We start from the raw sequence: 26,186 nt of genomic DNA on the forward strand, positions 1-26,186 counted from the left end.
GCCAAACTCTAAGCTTCACAATTGTTTTATCTTCTTTACATTTTAATGCGATTTTCCAATTTTAAGCCTGATAACAAAAGGATTGCTGATGTTAAGCATCGCCTTCGGGATAGATCCTGATATATTAGCCTGTTTAATCTCAAAATATAACAACTTGCTTGGCAGACTCTGTCTGGATAATTGTAAGTGAAGCACCACCAACATTTTAGCTTTAACTTTGCTGGAGTCTGAACATTGCTGGGTAACCTCTGGCAGTCTTTAAATGATGACAGATTGCTCTGCCTGTATCAGTCTAACCCCAGCAAGCACCAAAGTGTTTTATTTGACCCTGTCATGTATGATTATATTTTACTTACTCATTTTGTTTTAATATACAAACACTGCTTAATGATTTATTTAGGGCACCATTAAGTGGCAACAAAAAGAACATTAAATGCCATTGATAAGAAGATAATAATAATGTTTGCATTTAATATAACACCTTATTATGTTGTCAAAACATTTCAAAGCGCTTCACAGGATGTACTGTGAAGTTTCTACCCCATATCCATGCCATGACCCACTCTGCAATCCCCCACCTCCACAACATTGCCCGGCTCTGCCACTGTCTCACACCGCAGGCCGCTGAAACCCTCATACACGCATTCATAACATCCAGGCTTGACTATGGAAACTCCCTGCTTGTCAGCTTCCCCAACTCCTCCCTCCATAGGCTGCAGATCATCCAGAACCCTGCAGCCCATGTCCTCACCTGCACCAGATTCCGTGATCTTATCACCCCCATCCTCACCTGACTTCACTGGCTTCCCATCACACAGAGGATACAGTTCAAGATTCTGGACCTCACCTTCAAAGTCCTCCATGGCCTTGCTCTCCCCTACATCTGCGACCTCCTAACCCCCTACCAGCCTGCCTGCTCCCTCTGCTCAGCGGGCTCCGGCCTGCTACATGTCCCACACCTCACCCACCCCACCATTGGCGGGTGGGCCTTCAGCCACTTTGCCCCCACTCTCTGGAATCCCATCCTGCAGTCCCTCCACCTCACCCCCCTCCCTTGCCTCCTTCAAGACCCATCTCAAGACCCTCCGTGCCTACGATTACCCTCCTGCCCTCACTGCTCCCCACACTCTCTGATCCTGACCCACAGTTTGTCCAAAACCTTGACTGTCCAGCGCCTTGGGATGTCCTCCCGACATGAAAGATGCTATACAAATGTAATTTTGCTATTGTTGTAGCGACTACTGTATTTGAGGATAAAATGCAGCAGCCAATTCCCACAAACGGCCACAAAATGAATTATCAATTTTATTTGGAAAAATATTGGCCAGATCACTGGGCATAATTCCTTTCTATAGAGTGAAAAAGATGGAAAGCTAGTTTCACTATAGCAGCACTGTGTGATAGAGAGTAAATAATAATAATCCTTGCATTTGATATAGTGCCTTATCACGTGTTCGAGATGTCTCAAAGTGCTTCAAAGAATATATTGTGAAGTGAATTGACTGTGTATTTTGTGGGCAACACGCAGAGCCAATTGCATACAGCAGTGTCCCACAAACAGTTATGGATTGAGAGATCAANTTTTTTTGGAAGGAATTATTATCCTCAGAAAAATAATCCACCAATCGACCAACAACCATGCTGCTATTTACTGCTAGGTAAACAGAGGCGTGTGGAATAAATAAACTTGCCCAATGTTTCTCCCTGCCAGGAATCAAACCTAGGTCTCTCGCTTGAGTGGCGAGTACTCTAAACACTGAACTACAGGATTACAAAATAGCTGTAAAGTTGCTAGTATTTGTTCCACATTAATCAGAGCTTGTTATATCTTCACTGTGAATGACAGGACTTCACATGCAAACTAGAGTTGGAAGTAAACTGATAATCCAGTACAATGCTTGGGGAGCCCTGAATTGTTGGAATTGCTGTCCTTCGGATGAGAGGCTAAATTGAGGTCACCTTTACCTGTTTAGGTGATGTTAAAGAACCCAAGACACTTTTCAAAAATAGAAGGGAGTTTCTCATGGTGTCCTGGCCAATTATATCGCAGCTCACTTCATGGCTGTTTGTGGGACATTGCTGTGCACAAAGTGTTTGCCGATCAAAATAATCATTGCACTTCACAGTAAATCCTATGAAGTTCTTTGAGACATTTTGTTCATATAATAAACCACTGTATTCAAATGCAAGGATTATTTTCAGTAAATTATTCATTAAATTAAACTATTCATTCTGATGATGAAAATGTCTAAGTTATTAAACAAGAAATGAAAAGAAATGAAAAGAAGATAACACTTACCTTTAATATTACATCTAGTCATCAGCCATTGTTAGCTTTGTTTCTATGAGTGAAAATACATTGCCTCTCTTAAACCCATTATTTATTCACTATTTACAATATTGTCTCACAATGATCAGTGTTTTTTCCTTAATAAGTAATCCCATTAGAGTTTCTGTTGTACTGTGAAAGATCTGCTCTGTGAAGCGGTTTGAGACATCTCAAAGGTGTGATAGGGTGCTATATCAAATGCAAGGATTATATATTATAAGTAGATGAATATAGAGTGAAAGTTCCCAAGGGTGGGTGCAGCATACTTTGGTTACTAAAATAAATCACTATTTGCACTTCTTTTTAAGGAGTCCCATTAGGAAATATCGCAAATCAGATTCCATTAGTTTGAAAGCTAGCTTAACTTACAGTGAAATATTGTGGGGATTGTTTTTTGGCCAACGCTCATTTGGCCAATCTTATTATTCTCTCCCAAGGCTTTTTAGAATTCACACACATAGTGTTCACTGTGTCTATTAACATGAAGCACTCCAATCTTATATTGTGAGCTCTGAGAGTGAAGGAGTGCTGTGCATGAGCTCTGGGCATTGGCGAGCTCTGGGCGTGGGCGTGCTCTGGGCGTGGGCGAGCGCTATGTGTAAGCTCCAAGCATTACCTTGGGAGAGAATAACAAGACTGGGTTAAACTAATCCTGGCAGGAGTTTAAATGGTCAGACTCACCTGAATCTCTCACACATACCTGTTCCAATGGGGAGAAATATTCAGACTGTTCTCCCATGAAGTTTCCAGAATACCAAAGAGACAAGATCCTAGCAAATAAGGGAATGGTGAAGAGATTGGAAAGAATGTGGAATCCCAGAGGCACTTAGATACACAGAATATTTATTGCTAAGGTAATGCTATCAAACTCAAGCCAGCAATAGGGGATAATTGGAACCAGACAGACATTGTTGACAGCCAAGGCTTAACAGAGAAACCAGGCGTAGATCCACAGTTTGATTTGGAATTAAAAGTCCAAGTTCAGAGAGCAAGGCTGCAATTTAGACAGGAGGTGAAAGTTGAATAAAATAGGGAAGAGATAAATCAAGAGTTAGTTTGTAAAGTCTCAACACAGTTTCCAGCGGGAGTCTCTTCATAGTGTAAAATTGCTGCTGCTTTTGCACCAATTTTACTAAATTGGTAATGCTGCATTGGTTCAGTAATGGGCCGCTCCACTCACATTGTAGTTAAGGTGCATTGCTGGGATGTAGTGGAGAAAGAGAAAGAGAGCTTAAGCTGTACTTTTGACCCAATAAACCTGAGAACTGTAGTGACATTGGGGTTTCTAGCCTTATTCACACGTGTTGTGCCATGCTGAGTTGTTCTATGTTGTGTCATGCTATGTTTTGCTGTGCTGTGCTATGCTTTGTCGTGTGCTATGTTGTGATGGGTGTTATGTTATGATGTTTTGTGCAATTGTTGTATCATGCTCTGTTGTGTTGTGCTATGTTGTGCGATGCTGTTATGTTGTGCTGTATTATGTTGTGATGTGCTATATTGTGATATAGGTCATCTCAACACAGCATGACACTACATATCACATCACAAGATGTAATAATAAGAAGCTTGACAAAACATACATCTTATTAATGTCTCGGGATATAGTATATTTTGTGGGACATGACATATCAAGCGAATACCAGGATGGTGGAAGGCAAACTAGATGGATCTTGGTCTTCTTTTGCTTAGCAAATTCTTATGTTCTTATGTGATGTGCTGTGTTGTGATGTGCTTGTGATGTAATGTTTTATCCCCATATCCCTTAATCCCTTTAGTTTTTAAAAATCTATCAATCTCAGTCTTGAATATGTTCAATGATTGAGCATCCTCAGCCTTCTGGGGTAGAGAATTCCATACATTCACTACCCTTTGAGTGAAGAAATGTTTTCTCAACTCAGTTCTAAAGGGCTGACCTTTAATTCTGAGACTATGACCCCCTAGTTTTTGATTCTCCAACCAGGGAAAAGAGTCTCATAATATCTACCCTGTCAAGACCCTTAAGAATCTTATAGGTTTCTATGAGATCACCTCTAATTCTTCCATATTCTAGGAAATATATGTCTAGTCTACTCAACCTATCTTAGTAGGTCAACCCCCTCATCCCAGGAACCAACCTAATAATAATAATAATCCTTGCATTTGATATAGCGCTTTTCACGTCTTCTAGACATCCCAAAGCACTTCACAGAATATACTGTAAAGTGAATTGACTGTATATTTGTGGGCGAACGCGGCAGCCAATTGCGCACAGCAGCGTCCCACAAACAGTCGTGGATTGAAAATGACCAATTTATTATTGTTTTGTTTTGGAGGGATTATTATTATTATTATTAGGCATGTGGAGTAAGGAAACCAAGGTTTCGCCCTGCCTGGAATTGAACTCAGGTCAAGTGAACCTATGTTGCACCCCCTCTAAGGTGAGTATATCCTTTCTTAGATAAGGAGACCAAAACTGCACACAATATTCCAGGTGCAATCTCACTAAGGCCCTATGCAATTAATAATAATAGTAATCCTTGCATTTGATATAGCACTTTTCACGTCTTCATGACGTCTCAAAGTGCTTCACAGAATAGACTGTAAAGTGAATTGACTGTATATTTGTGGACAAAATACGGCAGCCAATTGTGCACAGCAGTGTCCCACAAACAGTTGTGGATTGAAGTGACCAATTTATTATTATTTTTTCTTGAGGGATTATTATCAGGCGTGTGGAGTAAGGAAATTTGCCCAAGGTTTCACCCTGCTGGGAATCAACCCCAGGTCTCTCGCTTGAGAGGCGAGTGCTCTAACCACTGAGCTACAGGACTCCACAAATATTCTGAGGAATTCTAAAATAGGCACAAAAAAGAGATCTTTTCTCTATCCCAAAAGTCGATGGACGCACCTCTGATAATTCAGCACTCACTAGACATTTCACTGGACTGTCAGTCTAGACTATTAATCTCAAGACCCAATATTGGGCTTTGAGCTCACAACCTTCTAACCCAGAAGTGAAGGAGGAGCAATTCCAACTGAGCCACACTGACATCCTAAAATACTAGAAAATCCTTTTTTTTATAATATATATTTATATATTTATATAAAAATAAAAAAATTGCAGCAAGACTTCCCTACTCTTGTACTCTAACCCCTTTGCAAAAAAATGCTAACATGCTATTAGCCTTTCTAATTGCTTGATGTGCTGTGTTGTGATGTGCTTGTGGTGTGCTGGTGATGTGCTGTGTTATCATGTCATGTGAATACGTTACATTGTATTGAATTTGCTGGTAGCCAATGCAGTGGCTTTTTTAGCCACAGATGTGCTTGTGGTAGTGGAGAAGGTAATTCTCTGACTGTTTGTAGTTAATGTGGTAATAATGAGAATAAATCTTCCAGATTAATTAGTCACTTACAAATTTCATATGGGACCTTGCTGATGCAACCATCTGGCTTGTCTGTCTACATGAACAGCCACTATCCTTGACAATGAATAGTTGTGAAGTACTTGGAGACAGTTCAACGTGATGAGATGCTATAAAATTGCTAGCCAATTTTGTTTTTAATTATAGTGACCTTGACAGGTGGAGCACATTTTATCCCAGCCAAAAATCCCCCAGATAGAATTGGTCATTCACTTCATCGACGCTTGTGGTATGTTGCTGTGCGTAAATTGGCTGCCATATTTTGCCTACAAATACAGTCACTAAGTGTTACAGTAAATACTGTGAATCACTTTAAGGTGTTCAATGATATGATGAGGCGCTACATCAAATGTAAGGATAATATTATTATTCTCTACCAGTAGATAAATTCAGTGTCCTCAAGAGACTGGATCAGCAGAGAATAAGATGCACAGGATTACCAAGGTCAGTAAATTTAGTGACAAATAGAAATCCCACCTTGGGTAACAAAAGTGATCCAGTCTGCAGGTCCTCATCTTTATGACCTTGAACATTGTAAAAACAAAATCTTTACAACTGCAAGCTGGTTGGTCAGTTTTAATAAAGGTACAAACTTTAAACCACATTCTGTTCTCAAGTAACAAAAATAATATATAATCAAGCAACATATATTTTACAAGTCTCAAGGCTCGAAATTTCAGCAAGTCTTAGTCTATAAGACTGTTTTGTCTTAAAAATGTAGAAGATCCTTCAATTCAATTCAATCTTATTTGGATGCCAATTTTATGCATTACTTAAAAAGAACCAGCTTCCAAATGGAAACTGGGTTTTAAAAATTTTCTACAGTTCTGCACAAAATGGTTTTACAGACTAAGACTAGGTGAGATTTTGTGCCTCTAGTTCTCCAATTACTTCATATGAAGATTGGAGGCCAAACACACTGTCAAATAACATTTATTTTCATGTTGATATATTTATGTATTACTTTTTAATACAAAAAGGACCAGAAAACAAAACAGGACAATACAAGACTGTCTTTAAAATATATCAGAAATCTCTTTTATAATAAACGCGTGCAGAGAATATCTACTTTTAAAAAGCTTTCCTCAAAAAAAATTACAGAACTGCTTCAGGTGTTTTTTCAGCATCCTTCATTCTTGAAACAACAAACATTTTAATAACATTTCCCTCCACTGCTTAATGCTTAATATCACTTAATAGTTTCCATGAAAAGAATCGTGTTAATGCTTCTGTGGTATTGGTGTAGTGTATTTGAAGGGGGGAAGCTTGATTGAATGGGTGCCTGAACTGGAATTGGTTAATTACTGACACTAGGCTGAGAGGAAGAGGGAAAGAGCCAAGGGGGGGCCTAAAATGGGGTATTCAGAAATGCTAAGTTACAATCGTGATGGCATTTTGTTTTCCTGCAATTTCCGCCCAAGAAACCTGGCTCAGTGGTAACACTCTCACCTCTGAGTCGGAAGGTTGTGGGTGCAAGCCCCACATTAGGACTTGGAACCCACATAATCTATGCCGACAATCCAATGCAGTGCTACGATTGTGCTGCAATGCTGCAACTGCTGTCTTTCAGATGAAACGTTAAACCAAAGTCCCATCTACCTGTCCAGGTGGATGTAATAGATCCCATAGCACTATTTGGAAAGAGAAGGGAGTGGTTCCGGTGTCCTGGTCAACAATCCCCCAAATAAAATTGGTCACTTACTCCATGGCTGTTTGTGGGACATTGCTGCATGAAAATTGGTTGTTGCGTTGATCTACAAAACACTCACATTACTTTACAGTATATCCTGTAAAGTGCTCTAAGATGTCTTGACGATTTGTTAAGGCGCTATATCAAATGCAAGGATTATTATTATTATACGAAAATGACCAAAAAGTCTAAGAAAAGGTGAGAATGCAATAACTCCTTAGCTGGCATCTGGGATTATGATTTTAATCTACACATTTGTTTCCACTTTGTTACTACAGTCAAAGGGCACTATTTAATATGTCACAACTACCAGACTGACATCTGCATCCTAATGCAGTCAAATGGAACAGTGATATCCTTACAGCTTTATAAAATGACTAGACAGCAACCAACCCAAATGCCTGCTTATCCTAAAAGGTCATTGATATCCTCTCCGATTTAGATAATCTTAAATCTATTTCCTGGATATGGTTGAATAGTTTTCTTAACGTCTGTTGCTGTACAGAATCCTTTCCAACCATCTTGTTGTAGTATGCCTACGCAGTAACTGAACATATGAGCTACATGAAGTTTATACCCTCCTACACAGAGTATAAATTGTTAACTCCAAAGAAAAGAAAAGAAACACATGTCAAGCTGTCTGAATGTGACAACATCTGTGTGGACTTCTGTGTTTCAGTGTCAGTTCAAGAAAATAAAGGGAACAGCAAAAATCAGCAGCTAGACATGAAAAAGCCTTATTTTCTGAGGAGTCTTACACTGGAAAATGTTCTTTATTCCTTACACTCCAGGAACTTTATAAGAAACATACTAAGTATCAGCTTTGCTCAGTCGGAAGCACTCTTGCCTCTGGGTCAGATGAGTTTAAAGCCTATGTGAAGACTTTGAGCTCACTCAACCGCCACTCCAGCGCATGCTGGATGTTAAGATCCCATGACACTATTTGAAACATGAAAAGAGCTTCTCTCAGTGCACTGGCCAATCGTCCAAAGTAATTGGTCATTCACCTCATGCCTATGAAGCGATTTGAGATGTTTTAATGTGATCAATGCGTTGAGACCGCCTCCTAACATGAAAGGTGCTATATAAATTTTAACTATTATATTGTAAGGTACTACATAGAACACAAGGGATATTATTATACTGAGTGTTTAGGACTTTTGTATTTCGTATCTGTTTTTAACAGGAAATTAAACCTCCATAAATAAAGGCCCATGTCATTTTTTTCTGTCAATTGAAAAGTTTTTGCAGTTTCCTTTTTTCTAATTTTTCTCCATCTGTCAGAAGGTATTTATGCTTATGCTGGAGATTGGAACTTTGCCCACGTGTCAATTCTCCATATGTGAGTCAAGGCATTGATTTTGATGGCAATGTAGGTGACCATGGGAAGCACCGTGCTAAGCCATATCCTGTCCTCACTCAATATTTCATACACATACAGTCACACACATACTCATGCACACTCCTGTTTTCTAGCAGATAGTGACCAGGAGTATTAGTTGTTTTCCCTCTTTCTAGTGGCATTGTGATTTACAATGGCTAAGTGTTATAAGGGTTTAATGCTTGGATACGGATAATCTTTGTTACATGGGAGATTGCAACATTATGCGTGTTGCATTTGTATGGGGACTGTAATGTATGTAGTTTCTGTTGACTGCTTAATGAATCTAGAGACAGCCAGATGTCTGACACATGCAGAAACCCATCACCATGCTTAAGAGTATCCAAACTAAGCTGAGTTTCCATGCATCCCATCTACACACGGAAATCCCAGAGATAGGTTGTTAGGATGGATTGCTCACTCTCTGGAAGGATGCATCCTGTATTAGGTGCATTTTGGCAAGATCCAAGGTTTGGGGACCACAGAGTGTGTAACATAGATACAAAGCTTAATTTGTACGTACTAAAAGCACTTATTAAATCTTCAGTAACAAGGTTGTATTACTTCATGGCTATTTGTGGGACATTGCATATGTGCAAATTAGAGCATTCGTCTACAAAATACACAATCACTACACTTTACAGTACATACCATGAAGCACTTTGGTATGTCCTCCCAACGTGAAAGGCATTATGTCAACTACAAGGATTATTATTAATATCATTATATAATTAAATGGTTAAGGAATATTGAAATGTGCATCCTCAATGTATAGTCTTGTCCCATTATTGTTTTTGCCATTCAGATATTTTCCATATTTGAAACCACAAAGTTGTACCATAACCAATGAATCATTGAGAAAAGTCACAAACTGAGCCATTATCAGGGTGATCCCTCTCTTTTGTATCTTCTGGACCTCACTTTTTTTTAGGACATCCACCCCACTCCTCACCAACACTTACCTCCCTGGGTATATTAAATAAACTGAATTACATACCTTCACCACTTGCTACATAAAAACCGACTCCATTAAAAGTAAGTGCTCCGAGTCACTACTCTACATAAAGGGCACAATATAAACACAAGTTGTTGTTGCCCCATTATAACACTGTACTCTGGATCCAATGTCTCATATGCTGCATTAATGGTCATCTATCAGGTCACCACTGATGTCAGTTCCTGAATGTTACTATATGCAAGAGTTTGCAATTGTCAGCCTGTCTCAGTTGATAGCACTCTCGCCTCTGAGTCAGAAGGTTGTGGGTTTAAGCCCCACATCCGGACTTTGAGCTCATAGTTTAGACTGACATTCCAGTACTGCTGGGATGTGCTGCATTGTCAGAGGTGCTGTCCTTCAGATGAGATGTTAAAACATGGTTCTGACTGCCTATTCAGGTGGATACTAAAGATCCCATGGCAGGGAGAAGGGAGTTTCTCCCGATGTCCTGTGGCCAACAATGTCCAGATAAAATTGATTATTCACTTCATGGCTGATTGTAGGAAATTGTTGTGCGCAAATTGGCTGTCATGTTTGCCTACAAAATACAGTAACTGCACTTTACAGTATATCCTGTGAAGCATTTTGAGATGTGCTCCTGATGTGAAAATTACATATTATTAAATGTTAAATGTAACTATTATTAAAAAGTGCTGCTGATATCACTTCTTGAGTGAAATAACATCAACAGAGCATGAAGGGAACTGCACATGTGAATCACACAGGAAGTGATGTTAGAGGTGTCTCCTGTGCATAGACACAGAAATAACATTAATCGTGACCTAACATTTTGAAAACCAGACCATTTTGTTGTACAAGAAGCCAACCAATGACCAGTGGAAGTCAGGTGTAGCAGGCTTCTGGGTAAGGCAGGTCTCCAGTAGAGCACAGCAAACCCAGCCTTCCAATGTGGCCGGCTCTGTACTTGACAGAAACTGTAATTGACTTGTTCTTGTATCTGTTTTGACTTGTAATTGAATTGTTCTGTTTACTCATTCTGTTCAAGAAGCTTTGAAAGGGTTACAAAAATGAAGCCATACACAGGACTGTGAGCCTGCATCTGTGGAGCTGTTATCACGACTGGGAGTAAGAAATGCCGCGCTGCGACCAGAATTGCTCTGCTGTGGTAAACCAGGTGCCACACAATCCATTTCCAATCTACGCCCAATCTCTGAAATCCATGAAATAATGCAAGGTGGAATCTGACTAAGGAACACATGGAAAAGAAAGTCTGTGCGTAGGTAATTCTATTATTGATGCTCACTGAAGCTGAAGTGATGGCTGCAGTTGAAAAGCCACAGTATAATTCACCAGATACACATATTTGAAGTATTAATGTCTTTCCTCCCCTTCTCTTTCATTCCCCAACTCAAGTAGCTCACACCTATCACAGTCTACCATATAATCAGCCAAACAGTAGAAAGCAAAGTCAACATTCCATTAAAAATAAATCATGACGTGTTAATGTGGCCCGTAGGCTGGTGATAGAATGAGCTTGTTAATGGACCTGGAGTCTTGGCTCCATCAGTACTTTATATCCATTGTTACAGAGAGAGAAGAAAGGATCGCTCGAGGAAATGTTCAAAAATTCCTTCGATCCAGTTTCAGATGTTAAGTGTTTCTGTCCCATGAAAATCTTCTGATTCAGAAGACCGATGGCCGAATCATCATGGCCACAGCCCGTAAGGAGTAGCTCGGGCCCTTAAAGTAGTGCCACTTTATTCCATTCAGTTTTCCTAGGTTTTGTCCAGCGGAGTAATACATTCCATTCAGGTTGGATGGTCCACAGGCATCAAACCACCATCCTGTAGGAAAGCAGATTAGAAAAACATTTCAATGGACATGAACAAGAAGCACTGGGCAAAACTGATTAATTTATGATCATTTCTGAAGAGCCCATGTGCGCTCTTTTAGTTTTGAAAAGACTCCCTCATAGTTTGTAATAAACCAAGGATCCAAACTGTCTCTATGAAGTTCAACGTAATGAGACCCACGGTTCATAATAGAGCTTTAGGATCGTAGGGATGGAAACCAAAGTAGCAACCTGCCATTGCCAGCCTGCAGCAAATGTGTTGGAAGTTACCCATTGATCACCTTAGTTATTAACTGAATTAAATAAAATGCAATAACACGGGCAAAACCATTTTCTACACTGATCTTTTTGTTAGAGACATCTTTCTACTCTTAATCTTACACATACTCTCAGGTGTCACCCTAGTTCAATTGCAGTACTTTAATCCCCTGAGTCAGAACGTTGTGTGCTCACATTGAATTCAGGACTTTTTGATTCAGAGTCTAACATGACATTCCTGTGCAGTGCTGGAGGAGCACTGCATTCGCAAAGGTGCTGTCCTTTGGATGAAATGTTAAACCAAGGTATACTTGGAGTTTGGAGTCAGAGGCTCAAGGTTTGGATTCAGTTGCCTATTTAGAGATTGCAGTAAGATTGAACACTACATAAAATAACATGTATATTTGCCATTAGTGTGGAGCGAGTATCAACAACAACAACAACAACAAGATTCCATTTATTGAGCGCCTTTCACGTCGGGAGGACGTCCCAAGGTGCTGTACAGTTGGGTCAGGACCCGAGCAGGGGGGAAATGGTCAGGGTGAGGGGAGGGAAGGGAGGGAGCGAGGAGGGGGTAGAGAGTCGAGAGGGGAGCTGAAGGCACGGTCAAAGAGAAATGTCTTGAGACCGGCCTCGAAGGAGGAAAGGGAGGAGGCGGCGAAGGCACTGGGGGATAGAGTTCCAGAGCCTCAGGGCTGAGAGGCTGAAGGCCCGGCCACCGATGGTAGGGCGGGTGGGACGGGGGATGTGGAGCAGACCGGAGCCAGAGGAACGGAGGGTACGGGCAGGTAGGTAGGGGGTATTTGGACGTCATTGATGCCAGATATGTAGTATAGTTCCCTATGTATCAGATGAGAGGTGCCAGTGGGAGACTGGGCTCCTGTCAGCTTGTTACAGTTACAATATTAGAAATGTTATCAGTTAAAGGTCAGGAATCAGCAGTCATTGTGTGCTTGACTCTGCGCGGATCGAATGCTGTCATCCCTCCATGGAAGAGTGAAGTGAGTAGGCAGTATTTTTATTTAAAGTACTCCCACCAGAAATAGAGAAATAAAAATAGATAATAATAATCCTTGCATTTTATGTTAGAATGAAGTCTCAAAGCACTTCACAGCATTTACTGTGAGGTGTAGCGAATGTATATTTTGTAGGCAAAATAAATCACATTATAGTATACGATTACTCTGCTAAGGTCAATGAATTTACCAAACAGTGGGGAATACCTCAGAATGTGTTGAGTAGAGTGTTTGAAAGAAAGCAGTAAATTGATCCAAACTCTGAATATGTATCTGAATCGAAAACCTTGGGTCTTTGAATCCAAACCCCAACCCTGAATAAACAGTGTCTGAATAATGTTTGATTTTGTTCTCTAGTTGCTACTTCTCACTGAGTGGGAGTGTTTATCTGATAAGTTTAATTAAGTGAACACAGTAGGAGTTAAGGTCCAGTTCTGTAGTCTATAACTCTATAGCTAATCTCCTCGGTCTCAAAAAGGACATGGTGATAAGATCTCCTTGGGGAGACATCAGCTAAGAATGATTTGATTTTATGGTCATTTAACGGAATGTGTTAGTAAAATGAATGAAAGAGCTCTTTCAAAGGAAGGGAAAAGTGAGGGTCTGCCTTCTGTTAATGCTGGAGCAGTGAAAGTTAGAACGATTGAGGTGCAGGAAGCATGTGATCAGAAGTGAACTTGCAACAGTGACGTGAATTCACTTCTGACAATAAATGAACACGATTTTTGGATTTAAGTGAAACTTGAGAATATTGATTGATTCTGTATTGATTTTATTATCCCCCAGGAAAATGTTTTTGTTCATTATCTTGCAAATCACATAATAGAAAAACTGTTGGAATTCTTAATTGAGCCGCACATTGCACTGAACAGTTGGCATTTGAGAAAAGCACAGCCTGAGACCCTTTTTTCAGTTCCCTTGCAACCTCCTGAGAGGATGTGAAGTTGCTGATAGGACATGAAGGGAACTGTACAATGAGCACTGTAAGATACAAGAGCTTGCTTGTTTTACTTAATAGCCGAGAAGAGAGAGAGAGAAAAAAATGCCCATGTGTTAGTTTAGTAAAAACAAACAGTTGTCACGGGGCAATAGAGTTGTCAAAATGTTCCATTGTTTGCTTTTTCACATAAAGCTGCTCTTGAAAATAGGAGTTCATTAGTTAGCTGTATCAATTTCCCTGGACACACACATTCAATCTCCCCAAAGCTGTGTTAGTTCAACAGCTATGTGAGTAAGGGTTGAAAATAACAGCGTACAGGGTGACTTATTTAAGAAATAAACTTTGTTTGTATTTGTCTGAGTAACATTAAATTTCTGTTTTTATTTGCTGGCAGTCACATAACAGTAACAGAAATGTTTATGTTTACAGTGCCTTTCACATTGGGAAGACACCTAAAAGCACTTCACACAACTGTTTGGGAGCCTAAACTGGGTGAGAATTAGGCTGAAGCAAAATTGAAGATACCAGACTTAAGGCAGGTTATAAAGGTGGGGAGGGCAAGACAGAGGGACTCTGAGATAAGTTCCAGAGAGCAGGGCACTGGTTCCCAATTCTGACCAAAATATTTAACATACACATTCAAGCCTGTAAATTTGTCATGCAATTGGTCATTGTTAAAAAGAAAACAAACAATAAGAATATATTCTAAGAATGAATTTGTCATTTCTGTCATCAGAATCATATCAAAAACACGGAGGGAAATCTTTACGATAATTTAGATAAAACTATTCGAGAATGAGGTATGCTTGTCAGCAACTTTGCAGTGCCCTTCAATGGTTTAGCCGCATCATGAGACAGCTCCAGTCTGGAAAGGGCCAATTGCTTGAAGGAATCCCTCCTTCTCCCCCTACCCTCTGTGTGCTTTAATTTGTCTGTCGCCCACTTTACTGTTACACTGCAGCTTTATTGGTCCATTGTGTATTAAAATAACTCAATTTGATAACATGGCACACAGACACTAATCCGTGATAGAGTCCGCATTCTAAGACTGCAAATGTCAAAGAATGGTTCTGTATGTGCGGCAACACCATTGGCAGACTGTCTGACAGCTTCTATTCTGGAAGACCTGTTGCTAATTGAAGCACTTGACTATCTGCTAATATTTCAACTAGCTCTCTGACACCTCCTCGCCCACACAATTCTTTTCTATTTATATGCTATTTCTATTCATATCCTATCATCTTATGAATGGGCGTCTCATGCATTTCACACATTCTAATATTGTGGTTAGCAGCTGCTAATCCAGTTTGAACACTGCAGATTGTTTATTTAAGTGCCTTTACTGCATTGGTGTTGTAAATCTTTCGCTCTACATCACCATTAGATCAGCAAGATTCTTTTAAACTACGTATTTACCACAACAGTGAAATATCAATATTGAGTAACATTGGCAACAATTATAGGACATCTGCCATTGATAAAATCTATACCATCCATGGATTAAATGTATTTCCTATTTTAAGTCCCATATACAGCACCTTGAATTTATTTGAACTGACCTTAATTTATCAGTCATGTACATACACTATCAAACTCTGTTTGTAAGACTTTTGCTGCTTCCTCTGATTCCGCACCTCCCCCAACTTGGTGACATCTACAAATTCAATTATCTTACACTGAATTTCAGAATCTAGGTCATTAATGTATACAAGGAACATAAAGGGTCTCAGTACAGACCCCTGAAGCACCCCACTATTACCTCCCCCATTTAACCTAGCTCCTCTAACAAACCAGTCTCTGCTTCTTTCCCATCATCCAATTTTGAAACTATGTCTTTGTTCTACCCTTGATACCCTGTGACCTCAGTTTGTGAAGGATCCTTTTATGTGGTGCTTTGTCAGACACCTTTTGGAAATATAGATATATTACATTATATAGCTTCTCATAATCAATTTGGTATGTCATCCTCTCAAGAAAATCTATGGGGATGGTTAACCAGGATCTACCCAATCTAAACCCGTGCTGGATATCCTTTATTAAGCTTTTTTATATAAGTAATTTTTTTAATGATTGACTCCATAATTTTCCCAATATTGAGGTCAGACTAATGGGTCTATAGTTGCAGGGCATGGTTCTGTCATGTTTCTTGAATATAAAAACCACATGTGCTTGCTTCCAGCCTGTTAGAACCTCACCAGTGGTGACTGACTTACCAATCATTGTACACAAAACAAATCTCCTGACTTGTCTCCCTAAATACCTGTAGTGCAGTTCATCAATCTTGGGAGTTGTTGTTTTCAGCTATCAGTCTCACTTATCAAAGTTGTGGAGCTCAAACAATGTTTGATGGATATTAGGAGGTAGGTTTTCATTGAACTCCATTTTAAAATAAAGCCTAAATGAGTAGTTTAACATGTTCCTTATCTTCTATTCATTTTCTTTTGAACCCCCTTTGGGCTTCTTAGGGTTTTAAAATCCTCTATGATTGCCCTCTTACTGTTTTATCGATGTGTGCCAAAACCAGATGTTTGTGTTAATGAAAAGCAAGTATCGAGATCAGCTTTTAAAGAAAAAAAACGATCAGGTAAGTGTTCCTGGCTATGGAAAGGCAACTAGTTAACAGCCTTCAGAGGAGTCAGGCACCTGGATTATACAGCACAAGTGTGAATTACACTGCTCCTGAAACCATCTCTTTCGGGCTTGATTCGTGTTATCTGAGCCCCCGTTTGTACTGACGTTTTTGTCAGCGATTAGTCAGCAAAAATGCAGTACAAAAACTACAGCAAAGATGCAGACATCCTCAAAACCTCAACTGTTTCAATTGTTATGAAGCCTTTGGGTGAACTGCAATGGCCTCCAGGGATCAAACACTTTGCCTGATGTATGACATTTGACTTTGGATTTCATCCACAACTTCTGCCAGATGTAGCAGTTTATCCTTGACTAAGTGTGATTCCCAATGATGAATGCTGCCCAGCGCCAGGTCTTTGAGTCTGATGAGAGGGTGAAAAGAAAGCATTTCATTGCAATTAAAACAAAGTCAAGAGACCTGCTGTTAACTGCCTTACCTCCTGTTAACATCTGAGCACACTTGCAAATGCAGTTGTCATGATCCAGATCTTTGGTGCTAAAACTTGCTCCATGTAAGACCAAACTGCTTTGCCTCCCTGCAGTGCCACTGTAACCTTTCAGAAAGAGCCTGCGAGGAAACGAGAGAAATGAAAAATCACTCGATAAAAATACCATCAGTAACCGTCACAGTGGGTACTATCATTGTTCAATGTTACATGCTTGGCAAAACCTCTGGTTAAATAAAGTGGGCAGCTTCATAATTTTGGAGACCAAAACCTGCTAAAAGAGTGCCTGAGTTCAATACTGCTTCAAAAGTCTTTTATTTTGATAGATTGTCGTTAAAATGCTTTAAAGTCTTTCCAGGCAACTGCTATCAAATGTAATGAATCATTTGTAGGCATTTGCGCTTGTTTATTCAATCATTTTCTAATTGTTCTTCCCAGTCCATTTCATTTTGCACAAAAACTTCCAAATGTGAACAGAGAGAAATTAAATGGGCTGTAGAAAATACCGGTAATAATAATAATAATAATAATCTTTGCATTTGATATAGCGTTTTTCATGTCTTCTCGACCTCGCAAAGCGCTTCACAGAATAGACTTTTAGAATAGAATATTTGTGGGCGAAACGCAGCAGCCAATTGCGCACAGCAGTGTCCCACAAACAGTCATGGATTGAAAATGACCAATTTATTATTGTTTTGTTTTGGAGGGATTATTATTAGGCGTGTGGAGTAAGGAAACTTGCCCAAGGTTTCGCCCTGCCTGGAATTGAACCCAGGTGTCTTCGCTTGCAATACAGTATAGGATTCTGTAATGGGTCAGTGGGCAATTTCCCTTAGCTACTCCTTTCGACTGAAAACTGACACAGATGATCATGTTCAAAGGAGACAATGCCCAGACACAGACACAGACTTGGGAAAACCTATGCCTCGATTATCTCTTTTAGTTGAGTCAGAGTGGTCCTAAGAAACACTTCCGTGATTCTAAATCTGAGTTCGCACAACATCTTAATTTCGAGGCTAGTTTAGGGTCTTTTTTAAAAAAGCAGACTGTTTAAGAATTCTGAACCTGGCTTTCAACAACAACAACAACAAAATTACATTTGTATAGCACCTTTCACATCGGGAGGATGTCCCAAGGCCCTGGACAGACAGACTTTCTCACAGTTGTGTACAATTCTGTGCAATCATAAATTTTAATACAAAATGGTTTACAGACTAAGACTAGATTCATGTTCAGCTCTAGGACAGTCATTTAATTTTACAGGAATTTTGTTCAGATTACTTTAGTCTATGCTTCTGTATTAAAAGGTATCCAAATCCACTGAGAGCTAAAATAACCCATTCTGATTTACCTCCCACTCCACTATTACATGCACTCAGCATGGCTCATTTGATAGCACTCTTGCCTCTGAATCAGAAGGTTGTGGATTCAAGTCCCTTTGACTTTGAGCTCACAGTCCAATCTGACATTTTAATATTAGTGGAGCTTTATTGTCGGAGGTGCTGTCCTTTGAATGAACAGAGGTTCTCTCTGTCGGTTTAGATGCACGCTAAAGACCCCACGGCACTATTTGAAAAGAGGATGGAGTTTCTCTTGGTGTCTTGGCCAATAATCCTCCAGACAAAATTAACCATTGCAACTTATGGCTGTTTGTGGGACATTGCTATGTGCAAATTGACTTCTGCATACAGAATACAGTCATTCTATTGAATGACTGTATTCACCACATTAAAAAATGTGGTGAAGATCTTTGAGACATAATAACAATGTTGTAAGGCATTATATCAAATGCAAGTAGTAATTAGGTTTGGGTTTGCGTTTATTTTCCTGTCCAGAACTTTTCTATGGCATGTCTCATAAAGAGTCAATGCCATATTTTTAAGTCCACAGTACATTCTGTATAATGAATTGCAGAACTTGTACAGCATCAATAATACATATCAGTTTCATGTAAAGTTTCTATTTCTTCTGCTCTACTTAGAACAAAGAAAGACCAGCAGTGCCTTGTGCAGGTACATCCATAAATGTCATCCAATAGTTTTATAGAAGATTAAAATAATTATTAAACTTATGAGTATTATATACAATTTTATGAAGATAAAATATGAGCACAATTATCCATTGATCATTTCAGGTTTACAGAACATGGATGCAATCTGAATATTCTGTGGCAACCGAGAGTTGAAGTAGAATAAGAGATTTAAAATGCATTAGACCAATTCAATCAGTAAGGATTAGTATCAACATTTCTGACATCAACATTCAATGTTATGGCAAAGGTCAAAACATAAAATTCATTGAATATTCATTTCTCTATTTGTATTTTAGAACACACAAAGGTAAAGCAGGGAACATTTCTTATGGTTACTATTTTCAAAGTTGATCTCATCTGAGATTTTAAACTGGTGTAGGCTACTCTCAATATTTGAGCATTTGATATAAATGGGGGCAGAATATTCAACCACATTAGGGATTATTTGAAGCATTAGCCTTAAAGGTAATTTAGCTCCAACAAATGAGCAAGTATTTATTTAGGATCAAGAGTCATATTCAGCAGCTATCTTCATCTTATCTTAAAATAACTTACACTTTATAGAGCTTTTCACAATACAACAACTTGTATTTATATAGCGCACATCATGTGGGGCGAAGCCTGACGCCGAACCATTGGGAGGGTGGAAGTAACCGTAAGCACAGTCGAAGAGGAGGATCTTCAGGCATGATCTGAAAATGGGGAAGATGGTGGAAAGTGGAGGGATTGAGGACAGATTTTGAAAGTATTAGGGAATAGTGGCTGAAAGCATGGCCGCTGATGGTAGAGCGGAGGGTGTCAAGGGACAAGCAGGAGACCGGAGTCAGCCGAACAGAGGCGGCAGGTAGTGGAGTGGGGAGAAAGCAGAGTGTAATATCTATAATCCTTGCATTTGATATAGCGCTTTTCATGTCTTCTAAATGTCTCAAAGCGCTTCATGGAATACACGGTAAAGTGAGCACTTGTGGGCGAAATACAGCAGTGTCCCACAAACAGTCATGGATTGAGTGACCAAATTATTTTTTTTTCTGGAGAGATTACTATCAGGCGTGCTGAGTAAGGAAAGTTGCCAAAGGTTTTCCCCTGCCGGGAATCAAACCCAGGTCACTCGCTTGCCAGGCAAGTACTCTGACCACTGAGCTACAGGACTCCTATATCTCAAACTACTTTACAGAGGGGATATGGATCACTTACCTTTACCCAGAAAATACACTGTCACTGCACTCCATAGTAAATCCTGCGAAGGGTTTTGAGACTTTGCGACAATATGATAAGGGACTATATCAAATACAAGCATGATGGAGTCCTCTAGCTCAGTGGTTAGAGCACTCGCCTGCAAGTAAGAGACCTGGATTCGATTCCCGGCAGGGCGAAATGTTGGGGAAGTTTCCTTACTTCATATGCCTCTGTTTACCTAGAAGCAAGTAGCAACCTTGTTGTTAGTCGATTGGCGGACCAAGTTTCCGTGGGTAATAATTCCTTCAAAAAAATAATAATAATGAATTGTTCACTTCAATCGGTGACTGTTTGTGGGACACTGCTGTGCGCAATTAGCTACCAAGTTTTGCCTACAAAATATACAGTCAATTCACTTTACAGTGTATATGGTGAAGCACTTTGAGACGTCTTAAAGAAGTGATAAAGCTCTATATCAAATGCAAGGGTTATAGATATAATCACCAATAATCATTTTGATTATTATACACAGACAAAGAGAGAGTTTTTAGGGGATTTTGAATTCAGGATGAGAAGGCGCAAGGCAAAATGATTTTGGGAGGGTTCGAGGAAGCACGGGTACCGTGGCCAAAACTTCTGTGGCTCCACCAATCTATTATGCGGGCTATTTATCACATTGACTATGTTATGACACACTGCACACTTCATACCATAATATTGGTCCTGCTTGAAGCTTTCTACTTTGATGGTCTAAATCCACATCAAATATTATGTTTGTATTGTCATGATCTTCAAAGTCCTTTGGAAGGCAGGGTGCCCAGAGCAGCATACTATCCTTCCAATTGAGGCCTCAGTAAACATGCTTTAAACAAGTTTGGAATAGCTTCTTTTCATTTACAGAGGTGAAAATTTGTGATATTGGGAAATTCTGCTTCTGGAGATATCCCAATGGTAACTGGTGTGGAGGAACAAACCTCTCATTTAACTTAAATATTTTTACCAAAGGCTGCAGCGATTGAGTTGGCCAGTAATGCATCTGATCCTGAGCCTTCAGCTCCCCTCTCGACTCTCTACCCCCTCCTCGCTCCCTCCCTTCCCTCCCCTCACCCTGACCATTTCCCCCTGCTCGGGTCCTGACCCAACTGTACAGCGCCTTGGGACGTCCTCCTGACGTGAAAGGCGCTAAATAAATGGAATCTTGTGGTTGTTGTTGTTGTTGTCACACAGATCCCACTACCTCACTGCTCTGTCGGGGAACACTGGCTTAACGTGGCTTTAAAATGCTCCCTGCTAACTCTTCCAATATGTATAATCTATCAGTTGACTCCATTAAAATCTATTTGCCACTCTTTGGCACATCTGTTCAATGTTCTGTTCTTCTGGAGAGAAGCTTTCAAATTCCTGAGAAAGGTGATTTGTATTCAGATCCTGAAAATTCCTGCTTTGTGTTTACTGGGGACCAAATTTAATTGAGTAGGCTAGACTATAAAACTAGATTGATGCCCTGGGACGTTTAGTGACCTGTAGATGTACTTTGTGAACAGGTGTACTGCCACTACCCCCATACTCCTGCCCCCTCCCCAACATTCCTCATTAAGTGCATATTGGTTTGATTTAAATTTATTATTTAATGGGATTTATTTGTCAATTTACAACAAAAAGTATTGAAAGTATTCTATAAAGTAAAAAAAGAACCCTATGTTGCTCCTTAATCCTAGTATTGTGCACACTGAATCTGGTCAGAAGCAAGCTGTGAAGAAAATGTAAAATGTCTTATTTGGTAGATTTGTTTAAGCTAGTTAACCAACATGGTGAAGCTCCACAACTCTGATTGTTTAACTGCACATGTTGAGGTTCAAGGAGAATTCTTCTGGGAAACAGTAGTGAAACTAATCTCTTGTCAAGGGGAAAATATTCCTCATAAACTAAACTGTAGAGGGCAAGTTCTATCCCATTCATTAGGATAGCACTTTAGGATGCTACCCCGCATGAATGGCGTTATTTCAATGCAAGTAGTTGTTGTAGTTGTTCTTCAGTCTCCTATTTTACTTCCTACATTGTATCTTGCATTTAGCTGCAATGAACTTTATTTTCCAGTCATCAGCCTTTGTGCTTACCCGATCAAGATCTCTAATCCAAAACTCCATCTTCTTGCAACCTAACCTTTACCAACCTCCAACCCCTCATCACCTCAATCTTCACCAGGTTCAATTGACTCCCCATTTCCAAATAGATTGACTTCAAGGTACCTTACCCTCAAATATAAATGCCTTCATGCACTAACACTTTCCTCCCTAACTTCCTAACTACATTACATAGTTTTATTTTAGGAAATAATTTTATGGAATATAGTACATAGGTAGTTTGGGACATATGTGCATGCGACCACCAGGAAGTTGGAAGGAAAACTAGACGGACCTTGGTCTTTTTTCGTCTAGCATTTCTTATGTTCTTATCTGCTTGCATCCGTTCCTCTGCTCACTCCCTTCCCTCAGCTCATTCAGACCTGCTGTGCATTTCTCTCTCACTTCATGCCACCATCAGTGGCCAAGCCTTCAGTCACGAACCCCCTAATCTTTGGAACTTTTTGCCTCTATCTTTCCCACCCCGCCCCCCTCTCTATCCATGATTAAATCACAAAATTGTATGAAGAAGGCCCTTTGGCCCATCCAGACTAATCCCTCCAGAACACAAACCTACCCCACCACCCATCACAGCATCCAGATGTTTTTTAAATTAGCCCAGTGTTTTGGCCTCTACCACCTTTCTTCGCCACCTGTTCCGGTCATTGATTATCCTCTGCGAAAGAAAAACTTCCAGGTGTCTGTCCTGAAATTGCTCTTTGCAACTCTAAACCTATGCTCTCTTGTTCTACTTTCTTGTTGTATCCTAAAGTATTTATTTGGGTTTACTTTTTCAATCCCTTTTAAAATTGTATGCACTGCCATGAGATCCCCTCTGAAGTTGTCTTCTGTCAAGATTGGGGATCATCCTCATTGCTCTCCTGTGCACTGCCTCTAGGGCCTGAGCTTGCGGTGACCAGAACTGTATACGGTATTCAAGGTGCAAGATCCTTGCATTTATCTGTATTAAACTTCATCTGTCAGTTATCAGCCCATGTGCATACCCTATCAAGCATTCTTTGTAGGACCTTTGCTGTTTCCCCTGATTCCATAAATCTGTCCAACTTGATGTAATCTGCAAATGTAACAATCTTTCACCGGGTCTGCAAATCCAGGTCATAAATATCTTCGGTAAACAGAAGGGGTTCCAATACACACCCCTGAGGTTTAATACCCTCCCCATTTGACCTCGCTACCTTAAGAGAGACCCTCTGCTTGTGCTTCTTCTGATTGCACAGTTCCCCTCAAGTGATCAGAAAATGTAACTACAGTAGCTCCTACTACAAAAAAAGCCCCTATAATGCCAGTCGCTTATAGAATCATTGAGCATGTACCATAACAGTTACTCACTCAAAATATCTAAAATGCACACACGTAATGAATAAAAGGAATATAAAATGGTCCCAGTACAGAGCCCTGAGTTATCCACTTATTACCTCTCCAGAGTGATCCAGCTCCCCTAATAACTATCCGTTACTTAATCTCCTTCAGCCAATGTTGAAGCCATGCCCATGTTTTGCTTTGGACATCCAGCGATATCAGTTTGTGAAGAAGTGTTTCAGGTGGTACTTTGTCAAATGCCTTTAGGATACCTAAGTACAGTAGATCATATATGGATTTCCATGGTCATTTTGGGATGTCGTCTCCTCAAAAAATCTATGAGGTTGGTCAGACAAGATCTATCCCTTCTGAACCCATATCATGTCTTGGGTTAGATATTTTTACACACAGAATCTTCCATTTTTTTCTGATGTTTGACTCCGTATATTTTCCAATTATTGAGGGCAGGTTAATGGGTGTATAGTTGCCAGGTATGGTTCCGTCATCTTTCTTGAATATGGAAACCACATTTGTTTATTTCCAGTCTGTAGGAACCTCACCAGAGATGATTGACTCCCTCCTAATGTCTGTCAATGCTGCACAAATCTCCTGCCTTGTCTCCCTAAGTATTCTGGGGTACCGTTCATCTGAGAAGGGGGGTGCAATGTTTTACTGTCCTCCATGTAGAAATCCCCAGGAAGTAGTTGGGTAATTGTGTGCTTTTGAATAGGTTGATTTATAGTACTGAAGTTGTTAAATGTTTTAAATGACGGAAGCAAGTTGGCAGTTTCCAACTAAAATGCAATTTTACAGTAAACCACAGGATTCAGAAACATGATGCTTTTCTATTTTGCAAGCATGTGGGATTTGTATCTACTTCTATGTTACTGCTTATTCTCCAGTAAACTCCTGGTTTAAACTTTTATTCAATTTTTCCTGAAATACCTATCTTTTGGTGTTGTTTAATCTATCTCTATGGGTGGTGCTTCTCCAAACACTCAAAGACAATGTAGCTTTGTGGTGTATATAGATGGGGACTGAAAGAACATTTCATTGCTTGTCTCACCACCACTAAATAAACGTCCTCTCTGGCCAAATTGACTTATGAAGCAGTTTGTTGCTGTCATTTGTCAACCAGGAAAACAAAACAGGCTTGTGTAAATAATTTTTAAAAAGCACAGAGGTAATAACAGTGTGCATGGGGGATAAAGTTAAACTGGAGTTGTTTGGAAGTTTTTGCAGATACGCAAAACTAGAACTGTTGATTAACCGCAGACAATTATATTAGCAACCTAGAATTTGACAAAAGCAATTTATATTTTGATTTTCTCTTAGCTAACATAAAAATACAAGTTTTTGAAACGTTGCTGTTTCCAGATTGGTCTGTGTTTCACTTTCTTGACTTTTTCGCAGTATCTATCATTTGTAATTAAACCCATGACTGTGCAGCTCTTTCACATTCAACATCTTAAAATAAAACTGCTTTAAAGTTATGACTGAATTCACAATTTGCCAAATTCTGCACACACTTAAATGAGATATAAATAGAGTAAATCTAGGCCCAGGTTTAATTTCTCCCCCTATCTGTTCAGGCAATCTGTTCAGACATTAATAATTTTATTGGTTGTGGCTCCAAGTCCCACTTCGGGACTTTGGTCTTATAGTCTAACTTAATTACTCAATGCAGTGCTGGAGGAAGAAATGCATTATTAGAGGAGTCATCCTATAGATGAGACATTAAACCAAGGTGTCCACATGTGCATTAAAGATCATAGAATCATAGAATTATACAGCACAGAAGGAGGCCATTTGGCCCATTGTGTCTGTGCCAGCTTTTTGAAAAGAGCGATCCAAATCAATCTCACTCCCCCACTCTCTCCCCATTGCCCCGCAAATTTGTCCTCCCCAAATAATTATCTACTTCGCTCTTAAAAGTTGTTATTGAATCAGCTTCCACCACCCTTTCAGGCAATGCATTCCAGATCCGAACAATTCGCTGTGTGAATAAATGTCTCCTCACTTCCCCTCTGTTTCTTTCAACAACTATTTTAAATCGATGTCCTCAGGTTAACGACCCACCCGTCAGTGGAAATAGTTTCCCTTTGTTCACCCTATCAAAATCCCTCATAATTTTGAAAACTTCTATTAAGTCTCCTCTTAATCTTTTCTGCTCCAAGGAGAATAATCCTAGCTTCTCTGGTCTCTCCTGATAACTGAAGTCCCTCATTCCTGGTACCATCCTGGTAAATCTCCTTTGCACCCTCTCCAATGCCTTAATATCCTTCCTAAAGTGTGGTGCCCAGAACTGAACACAGTACTCTAACTGAGGCCTAACCAGTGTTTTATAATGGTTCATCATAATTTCCTGACTTTTATATTCTATGCCCCTATTTGTAAAGCCTAGTATCCCTTATGCTTTTTCAACAGCTTTATCTACCTGTCCTGCTACCTTCTAGACATCTCAAAGGGCTTCACAGAACATACTGTAAAGTGAATTGACTATATATTTGTGGGTGAAACACGGCAGTCAATTGTGTACAGCAGTCCCCACAAACAGTCTTGGACTGAAGTGATCAATTTATTATTCTTTTGTCTTTCTTGAGGAATTATTCTCAGGTGTGTGGAGTAAG

General features: G+C 39.7%; 1 protein-coding gene and 1 non-coding gene across 2 annotated transcripts in view; both read right to left on the reverse strand.

Annotated features, from left to right (window-relative positions):
- Positions 1-10,767: 10,767 nt before the first annotated feature.
- LOC103184590 (angiopoietin-1) overlaps positions 10,768-26,186 on the reverse strand; it is a 155,087-nt gene continuing 139,668 nt past the window's right edge. The window contains exons 8-9 of the mRNA XM_007902688.2: positions 16,897-17,027; positions 10,768-11,606 (exon numbers count right to left, since the gene is read on the reverse strand). Of these exons, the coding sequence (XP_007900879.1) occupies positions 11,446-11,606; positions 16,897-17,027 (292 nt within the window). The 3' untranslated portion in view covers positions 10,768-11,445. The remainder of the gene's footprint in view (positions 11,607-16,896; positions 17,028-26,186) is intronic.
- Positions 20,016-20,085, reverse strand: trnaa-ggc. The gene has a single exon. It is a non-coding gene; the product is annotated as a tRNA-Ala (tRNA).

The sequence above is a fragment of the Callorhinchus milii genome, unplaced genomic scaffold (genome assembly GCF_018977255.1).
Source record: "Callorhinchus milii isolate IMCB2004 unplaced genomic scaffold, IMCB_Cmil_1.0 Scaffold2, whole genome shotgun sequence".
Lineage (NCBI taxonomy): Eukaryota > Metazoa > Chordata > Chondrichthyes > Chimaeriformes > Callorhinchidae > Callorhinchus > Callorhinchus milii.